The 10,000-nt window shown below is 37.8% G+C and overlaps 1 protein-coding gene across 8 annotated transcripts in view; it reads left to right on the plus strand.

Moving 5' to 3' along the window:
- Positions 1–10,000, plus strand: part of POLA1 (DNA polymerase alpha 1, catalytic subunit) — a 190,931-nt gene that overhangs the window by 130,079 nt on the left and 50,852 nt on the right. Inside the window, exon 36 of one of the 8 annotated variants that reach the window (XM_040055876.1) lies at positions 9,110–9,226. The exons of the other annotated variants lie outside the window; for them this stretch is intronic. Coding sequence (XP_039911810.1) covers positions 9,110–9,181 — 72 coding nt within the window. The 3' untranslated portion in view covers positions 9,182–9,226. Of the gene's footprint in view, positions 1–9,109; positions 9,227–10,000 lie in introns of those variants that run through there. 8 annotated transcript variants of the gene reach the window in all.

Genomic DNA, 10,000 nt, shown 5'->3' on the forward strand with positions numbered 1-10,000 from the left:
CTTTTGAAAAAAAAAATTTTAAAAAATTTGATCTTGCAGTTTTCGCTTGTAGTTGTGTAAATCTTAACAAGAGAATTGACAGTTGTGGACTGAATACATTCAGTGTATCACTGAACAAAAAATTATTGATGACCTAACAACTGTATAAATAATACAGTCTTGAAGCCTTGTGAAGAAACAATGTATTAAAGATGACATCCTTTCAAGAGACAATTTCCATTGCAGAATTATACAGTGGGATGAAGATAAAATTAAATGGGATATATAAATTTGGTGAATAAAGATGAAAGGCTGTAATGAAAAGACAGTGAAAAAAAGTGTCTGATGTAAAAGCTGTAAGATTGAGGGTAATACTAAACTTACCCAACTGCCTGTATTTGGCTATATTGTACTTGACGTCTATGCTTCCTTACTAACAACAGTCTTGGTTTTATCAGGAAGCTGAAAAGTCCTAAAGACTTCCCCTGTGGTGAGCTGAAGGTAAATTGTGGTATTTCTGAAGAATTCTTTAGGTATTGATTCAGGTGCACTCTCACCTGCCTTGATGTGTGTTATGGGCTGGCCTCAACACGAGCAGGTTGCTGTTGTGTGTCAGAGTGCCGTAGCTGTAGAAATCAGCTGCCTTGCTGTGCAGAATTGGAGTGAGCTTTTAATTATGTAAGATTTAAGAATAACAATGTTAAAATCATCATTTTGTAAGGATAAAGTTATAAGAGTGTAGAAACAATAGCAATGATTTGCAGTAAGTGTGTTTTATTAGGTGTTCCTGTGGTTCTGTCTAGCATATAAAGGTGGCTAATTAGGCAATCTAACTTTTTCTAGGCCAGAAGTTTTTCAGTTTACTTTTTCTAAATACATTTTTCAATTTACTTTTTTAAAGGATTGTTACTAAATCTTTTGAGAACAGCTGCTCTGGGTAGTCTGTTCTTTCTCTACTGAAATGGAATGTCCTCTTCCTTGTTCATCTTTTTATTCCCTGTAATTTGGGCACTGAGGTGCTGCATGGTACTCTAAAGGATAAGGTCATTTTTTCTACCAGCCTTACTGTAATTTAAAATTACATGATTGACATTTTTATTGCATGCATGTATGAGTATTTTCCCTGGTCGTAAATTTCAGTAGGGGTACTGATTTTTTCCATTTGGCTGTATTTAAAATCTCAGAAATACGACTTTACTAGCTTAACAATTTAAATGTCTTAATTATTCATGATTTATATTCCCTGTGAGATTCATTGTGTTTTGCCTTGTACAAGCTTTTTATAGGGTATAAGACTCTTCTTTTTTTAATGAGAGAGATTTGGAGATGCATTTGAGAGTGAAATGGCCAAAATGGCTGTGCACTGAGTACTGTGATGGCAGCAACACGAGTTCACTAGAAAGTCCCTGCTACAGCATCAACACTGTAAGAGATGTGTGAAGGAGAAGCTCCAGGGAGAGCCAGCATCATGCCTAGTAATGCTTTTATTCTGCTGGATCAGTTATGAATTTCTCTAAACTGCATATCATGGCAGGCATCCTGCTTAGCTGCTTTTTAGGGTTACTGAAATTTAGCTTCTCTCTACTTTTATTCTTTCACAAGGCAGATTTAGCTGGCATCTAAAATTGTGTATTCAAAAAGAGGCAGAGAAACATCACTGTGCAGTCTCAAGATGGGCCTGTTTGGTATCTGATTAAAAAAAAAGGTGGTTGCTCAGAGGATGAAATTCAGTGTGCAGAGATTGTGAATGCAGGTAAGTTATTTAGATGAGGAGGAGTGAATCTTTACAAATAGTTTTATAAGTTGCTAGAAGAATTAACATTCATTCTGTTGTGATTGGGCTGCTTCTTGTGTGAGTATGTAGGTAAATGGTGGTGATGTTTATTCCGATGCCAGTGTTGGCAATATGTTCACAAAGTCTGCAGGTTCTCCTTTTGTCTACAGAATTTTGGTAGATAACCACCTCCCTTTATTAGGAGTGTTATACCTGAAGTTCACCTCCTTCAGGGCGAATGACCACTTTGGAGAGCAGTACAACAGTTTTATTTGAGTTGTCCAGTTTTAGCAAGTGTTTTTACAAGCATTTTCTGGGTTGTCCTGTTAGAGCAGAGCTGTAGCCACAGCCACAGGCTTGGGAAAGAGGGGAGGAAGTCCTGTGAGGGAGCTGCTTGACTTTGTATATTTTGGGGCCGTACTCTTTTCTTTCTCAATTTATCTGTTATGGATTCTCACCATTGGAACACACTTGAATGTTTGTATAGCTTTGTACTGCAAGTACCTGTATGTTCTGTCTGATCACGAGAATGGAGGGAAAAGTTGCTGGTAAGACTTCTTAACTCTTAGGATTTTTTTTTATAGTAAGAATGTTTATCTTGTATTGTGCTTCTCATTAAAGCTTCTCAAGTTTCAGGATGTTACACATGTTCAGATGTTGTATTTTCTTGGTTAGATGTTTTAACTTCTCTTGTGGGATGGAGTCCAATATTTGAAGCATTTGATACAATTCCTTGTCAGATATGTTGAACTTCTTAGGAAAATTTTAGTTGCTATCATCAGAAAGTTGAAGTAACTTTCTAATGAAATGCTATTAGTTTTAAATTGTTAGACTGCTGCTCTAAAACAAAGAGTAGTCTAATGAGAAAATTCTTCTAATCATGAAAAAAAGTGTTACTCAGACCAGCAGACTGGTGCTAGAGGAAATTTTTCACTGGGGTGTTCTATATCTATAGTCATAGCCAGCTGCATTTCTTCTGTCCTGGAGACAAAATATCCCCTGCACTTGGAGGTACTAAGTCTAATAATAACTATACCACATTCCTTTTCCAGCTTGTACAATTTACTCAGAAATGCTGCAAAGTAGATGAATGGTTTTCCTGTGAGGCTCATGCTCCCTTGGACACTGCTCCTGAGCTGCCTACAAACTTTTGCCTGGAAGCCCTGTTTTCATGAGACCTCTTGCTTTGCCAGTTTGGAACCACACAAACTACTTTCTGTCTTCCTTTGCATTTTGGCAAAATAATAAAATTTGTATTTCGTAAAATAACATAGTTCATTTTTAAATGAATACTTGACCTGCTTTAGTGTTTTGGCACTGTGGCTGAGAAAAAGCATGCAGTTTTCCTATTATTTTTAGGAGTTTGTTGTAAAGTTTGGAAGATTAAATTTAAGATTTCTTCACTTGTTGAATGTGAACATTCAGAACTCCTAATAGAGCCAGATAGTTCTGTTCAGATAGGTGTGTACATCTAGGGCATAAAAACTCCAAACTTAATTGACTACACTTTTTATCCTGGAACACAAACACACCCTGTTGACTGACAAAAACCTAAAAGTTTTTAATTCTTGCCTTGTTCTTAGGTAGATTTAGGCTTTTTCCTGGTGGGTAATCTTAGGATTGGTGTCTTTCTCTTAATGTTTGGATTTGCCAATTGAAGGAATAGGACAGAATCTATGGCTTTTTTTCAAAACGGTCTAAAAACTTTATGTGGTGACAATCAGTTTTAAACATGCATTGTCTGGTGAAACTTGTGTCACTCAGAACCTCGTTGGACTGGTAGGCAGTGTCAGAGATTTGTGTAGAGAGGTTTACGTTAAAAACTAAAATACATCATAATTAGTTCATGCACTGCTAATTATGGTGCTGAGCAATCAATTTTGGGTTATGGAGAAAGAGATTGAAAATAACATGTATTTTACCTGGAAAGGAAAGTGTGTGGGGATAAATCCTCCATCACACTGACTACATGTGGAAGGTGTAGCTGGAATCTTAGTGAAGTTGTCTGGTATCTAAGGTGTCATCATTGATTTTGACTCTTGGGTAGCTGATAAAGTTGTCTCATAAGTCACTGAGATGTGTCTTTATGCACAAGTGATCTTAGTAGAAAAGATGCTCTCCTGTACTTTGTCATCTGTGTAACATTTCTTTAGCATTTAGTAGAGAGCCATTCTATTAAAGTCTATGGAGGTGCTCCAGAGACTTCAGAATAAACCTTGCTTCAGGTTATTTAACTATTTGAGCTCAAATAATAGTTTGTTAAAAAATGAGAAACTAGGAGTTGAAGGTGAAAACCTGTCTTTTCAATCTTTTTACTCTCTTTACTAATACGTAGAATTCAGGGAGTCGACTCCTGAAGTCTTGCAAAACAGGAATACTGTAATCCAAAGCGGTATTTTTAGTTCCTTTGCTGTGATACCTTTTTTTGTTTTCACGTGCTTTTTTTACATCTAAAACATATTTAGACAAGCTTATTTGCTTGTGTATCTAGCCTATTTATGGTGTTGTTTATTTAATAATAAACCATTTTTAAATGATGTACTTGTGCTTGTTGAATGATAATCAAGATTCTGTTAAAAAAGGCTTTCACAAATATTAATAAATTATTATGTGGAAAATAAGTGAAACATTACCCATTTCTTAACAAAATTATAATTCAGATAAAAATAGATAAGGCAAGTTGCTTACACAGATTGCACTTATCAGTGGATAGCTGACAAGTGCCAAATGTTTGTGTAAAGTGTATCCATCAGTGAGGAAGAACTTTATTTCTAAAAGAAGTAAATAAAAATAAGGTTTCAAGTACTGAGCTAGATTAAACTAATGTATATAAAGATTGTAACCTAGTACTTCTACTACAGCCTAGACTGTGAGGGCAGGATTGTTCCACCAGCTTTTTCCATTGTTACCCGTAGGAGTAGCATCCTCTATTTTTACAAGCAGACAGAAGACTCAAAATGTGCCTCAGATAAGATAGTGAGGAGTATTTTACTCATCCTTGGCAATACACAAGCATTTGTGAACATGTCAGGAGATTGCATAAAATGGCAAAAAGCAGCTCTGTACCTACTAGAGGCCTCCAGGAGACCTCTAGTAATGGCCTCTCTCTTTGCCATGGGATTGGCTGATGGATGCTTGATTTGTGGTTCTGGTCTGGGAGGTAACTTATGTAGATTCCTTCCCTACAGGCAGAATTTACTCCCCTTAAGTTGTTTTCATATAATCTTCTGGGTTGGATCTCACTTGATTTGTTTTCCGGCTGTGAGAAGTGTGGGTGCTGAGCAAGGGATTGTGCTACGTTCTCCGTGAGTACACCAGAGCTTTGTATGCAGATTTCAGCTCAGCAGAGTCCTAATTGTTTGATTCTTTCAATTGTAGTAGCACATCTTTTTTGAGGGAAGTTTCCTGGCTATTTACAATTCAGCTATTGTTTTTAGAGCAGTATGATTTTACAGTGTTTTATGGAAACACATGAAATTACTTGAAAATTAAAAGAATTCTGTTCAGCAATGAGAGGTCTTACATGTGTTTATTTTTTCTCTTTTGAATAAGTAGATGACCTGTGGTTAACTGCAAGTGGGTGCTCTTCAGTGAGTAGATCCATCAATTCTCTAGAATGAGACAGAGCTCTGAAGCTGTGCTAGCATGTTCTGTAACACTTAAGATAGCTGGGGAATACTTGGCCATGCTGCTTTATCTCCAGAGCAAAATGACAATGCTTTACAAGCGGTGGTTTTCAATTATGTTTCACCAAGCCTTTTTTATTAATTTCTTTTTAACCCAAATTATCATGGGTTAGGTAATTCCAGAAATCCATAAATGAATGACTTACTATGAAAATGCTTGAGGTTTTTCCCTTAAAATTCTATACATGGGGGGTTTTAAAATTACATTTGTCTTGTATACCAAGGGGAAGATATGTTTTGGGATAACATCTCTATGCTTGTTATTTCAAGCAGAAATTTATTTGAAATGTGCAAATATTCTTGATGAGAAGCTCTTAAAATACAGTTGATTTTGGGATCATGTGGCAATTCTCCAGAGTCTCCGGTTCCATGCATCGGGTTGAATTTATAGTTTTGCTTGTATGGTCTGCTGGGTCAGTCTGGTTCCAGAGCCATACCTGTCTTTCATTTGATGTCCAGTAAAGCTCATTTGTTTGGTTTGGCATGGAAATCATCAAACCTTAACCTTTCTGCTGTAGATGATCGTTTTGAGAATTTCTGTACAATCTCTGTCCGGAAGTACATCAGTGTAGGATGGATATTCAGACTGATTAGTCTGCAAATTCCTGTTATACAATGATACCGCTTTTAGAGGGAGAATATGAATATTCTAGAGGCTCTCCAGATCCATGAGGCAGATTATAGATGAAGTTAATTCTAAAAACTGTATTTTGTTCATCTGATTTAGAATGCAAACCCTTGAATTATTTGACACACCCAACTGTTGTACCTTTTTCTCCTATTGCACTGTCATTAATAATGACAATTATCTTTTGACCAGAAACTTAAAATTACAGGTGTAAGTCAGTGGTTGGCCACTGTGTGTCTTTTGTGTATGTTCAGAGCCTTTAAAACAACATCCAGAAAGATCATCCAGTGTCAACCCCTCTCCCTTAAGTAAGGATGCCTTTCACTAAACCAGGCCGCTCAGAATTTCATCCAACAATTAGTCACTGCTGTTAGTCATTAATTGCTGTTATAATGTTCTTACCAAAAAAGATACCTCAGAGCAGATAGTGTCTGGTCTTGTTAAAGACTCAGTCACAAGTTTTATGTGCTTGTCTTGTGTATAATTGTATTAAATATTAGTAATATCAAAAATCAGTCATAAACATATTGATGCTGAAAATTTCCAAGTGAAGAACATTTGCAGTGACAAGTGTATACTGAAGGTATGCGAGGCAAGTGATTCCCATGCATCAGAAAAAGAGTGATTCTTACTTAAGACTTGTGTTTCACTTCCAGGTGTGATAATTGTGCTGCTCAGATGCGTTTGAGTGCTGGGTGCAAGGGAGAACTCAAGCCCAAAACTAAAAGCAGGAAACATCCTGTCTTCCCTTAATAGCAGCAGCTATTTTGGCTTGTTCACACCAACTACCATGCAGTTTTCTGTTTCACCTTGTGCCAGCCGTTGACCACTCAGGCAGCTGAATTTTGGGCTAGTTTTCTGCCAGATTAGAAAAGAGTTGAGTAATTTTGGCTGGATTAGTGAGTTGAGTGTGGTTTACTGCATGCTCAGATGAGCTGTAGTGCACACACACAAGACCAGGATCAGGGGAGAGGGTTGTGTCCCATTAAAATGAGAAACTGAGTGTTAAACATAGATGACACGCAGTCTTTTTGTTTAAAAAGCAATGTCTCTCCAAGGAAGAGGCGCAGGGCTTTTAATGTTCTCATTAATTGCTAGACAGGACAGGAAAAGCTCTTTTCATTTAAATTACTTAATGGAAAGAAAAAAAAGTCCCATAATGTGCAAGTGTGTCCAGTCTTCTATTGGGCTTTTTTTCCTTTTCATTGACTCCTGCATGTACATGTAAGGATCTCTCCTTTTGTCATACAGTCCAGGTTAGCATAACTGCTAGGGGAAATTTCATCACATCTAAATCCTACTATGCCTGTTTCAGTTTTCTTTTACTGCTTTAATGGACTTTGTGAGTCAAAATCACAAAAAAAAAAAAAACCACAACCAAATTAATTGAACAGGTGGACAGTTTGGAGGGTTAAGAAGGAAACCACATACACACAACCCCTCTCTATTTACTTTATTTCCAAGGCTTCTATCAGGAAAGATGGTGAGCAAATGTCTTTTGTTTTTAATGGGATTGCGAGAAAGTGGTGTGCACTTTATTTCAGCTTATTTGATGTAGACCAGCACTGTGTTTTATCCAGGTTTGTGGTGCACAAAAAGACCAGACTTTGATATACATCAGCATGAGGCAAGGAGCACACACATTCTGTGTGTTTAGTGTAACATGAATTCACACTTTGTGAGCTCTTGTCATGCAGGAGTGTCTGCCTTCGGAATCCGCTGGTGAATAGGGGTTGTGTGCGATGCAACGGCCCTGGGTTTGCTACAAGAATATGTGAGGTGTGTAAAACATGACACACTAGTGTATTGCCTTGAAATCATTGTAGCATGGATAGCATTTGGATGTATAAACATCCACAAAGTTAAGTATGTCCTTTTTTTTTTTTTGAAAATAAAAAGTTGCCGCACATAAGAGACATGATGGAAGATGTGTACAGTCTATAGAATCTTCCAGCAGTAGATTGAGACCAGTGGCGCTTCCCCGAAAAAATAAATTACCCGAAATTTGCAGCACATTCATATTCAATTTCATCACAGCAGATGCTCATTAGTATGTTGTTATTAATTGGTATTCACTTTAGGTTTTGTTTAAAATGAAGATAATAATTAGGTTTTAATTACTGCATCTTTCTAAAGGGGGGAGGGGAGGAAATGCCTCTCAAAGCACTGAAGTATTTCCTGTATGCTTAGCTCCATTACATCTGAGCCTTGAAAGGGTCCCTAAGACACATTTTTCTGCCAAGAGACTTCTTTTCTGCTTCCTTTTATTTCTTTCCTGTTTTTAAAATATTAAGGATTTGTTTGATGGACATACTGAATCATATCACAGTAGTAAGAGCCACTATTCTTTTTAATCAAAATTATTGAAAAGGCTTTTCACAAAAGTAACTCTCTCAAGCAGCTGATTAATGAAGTGGTGCCACTGTTTTGTATTATAATTAATTGAAGTAATACAAATAACTTCTGTAGCCTGTGGGAATTATCTCTTTTGCAAAGCAGTCTATTAGAGTTAGCAAACTAAATGGGTGACTTTTTTTTTTTTGGTGGATTTTATTTAATTTCCATTTGCCTTTATCATCCTTAAAACCATAGGTGTTGTTTACAACAGTAAACAACAAAACACCATGGAGGGGGGTTGAAGAAATGGGAGAGAGTCAGGTGCAGAAGTAAACAAAAGGGCAGAAAAAGTGAGGATGCAGAAAAGACTTACAGGGTTATGAGTGTGGTGGGACTATAGAGAAGTATAAGAATTTGGGAGATGCCAGAGAGTAAATTAAAGACTGCAGAGGAATATGAGTAAAGAGTTTTGAAGAAGCATTGACCACCAACCATGTATTTGGTTAATGCAGGAATTGACAGTGATGTTTCATGCAGGTAATGACAGTACATCCAGATGACTAAAACATCAGGACTGGAGTCCCAAGTTCAGTCTTCTGTTGCCTTGCTGTTTCGAGTTTCCAATAACTTTTCCTTCTGTATTTCCCTCTTTCTTTTCCTGATTTCTTCCCTTATCTGATTTCCTTTCTTACCTTATTTCTCTAGGTTGCTGTGCTGCCCTTCAGTACTGAATGGGTTTTAAAGGCTGGTGTGTTTCCCACTTGGGTGCCCTCTTAACAGGAGGAAGGACAGTGAGGCATCCCAGCTGAAGTTCCTTGGAATGTAATTTAAACTAACCACTATGGAGGGAGACGCCTTCTAATTTCAACACCTTAATGCAGCTGCCACCAAACTTTCTTAAATAGCAGAAAAGCTGGTGAGAGATTGTACATCTTGATTTCTCCTCAGGCACTGTGTTTAGGGTAGGGAGATGGCTGCCAGTGGTTAAGTCTTTCCAGGGCCCCTTACTTTCCAAAAGTTGAGCTTTTGCATTTCTGAAAAAGAGGAGGAAAGGTGGACACTGGCTATTTTTTTACTCTCTCTTTCCAGGCTAAGAAAACCATTTTCAGTTCTCACATCTTGTTACAGAAGGGTCGCTTTCCTCTAGAAAAATCCTAACTCCTTGACTACGCTGCTACGGACAGAGGGAGCTGTCTGGTATGGCTGGAGTGAGAGTACAAGGGGACCTTGCTCCAGAGCTGAGTTTTTAGGCATTTGTGGGGCAGGAGAAGAGGTGGTGCTACCCTTCAGTCCACTGCCTTGTTTGAACACCAGCAGCTGCAGGGACAGGGCAAATGCTGAGCAGACATTGTGTTCGAACAGGGTGGACTTGGCCTTGTGTGGAGGCACCGCAGTCCTTCAGGAGCTCCTGGGAAGTCTCCTTAGGTATGTTTCCTTAGGTATGCCCTGGTGGACATTGTCTGGTGTGTGTGGTAGCTGAGCAAGATAATTTTCTTTTCATGACTGAGCGCTTTATGCTAAGTCATGGGAAAATTTGCTTTTCTGGTGTCCGTAATTCACCAGTTCTGTTAAGACACCATTGGTTTCCTGCTGTGT

This window comes from Hirundo rustica, chromosome 2, assembly GCF_015227805.2.
Source record: "Hirundo rustica isolate bHirRus1 chromosome 2, bHirRus1.pri.v3, whole genome shotgun sequence".
Classification (NCBI taxonomy): Eukaryota; Metazoa; Chordata; class Aves; order Passeriformes; family Hirundinidae; genus Hirundo; species Hirundo rustica.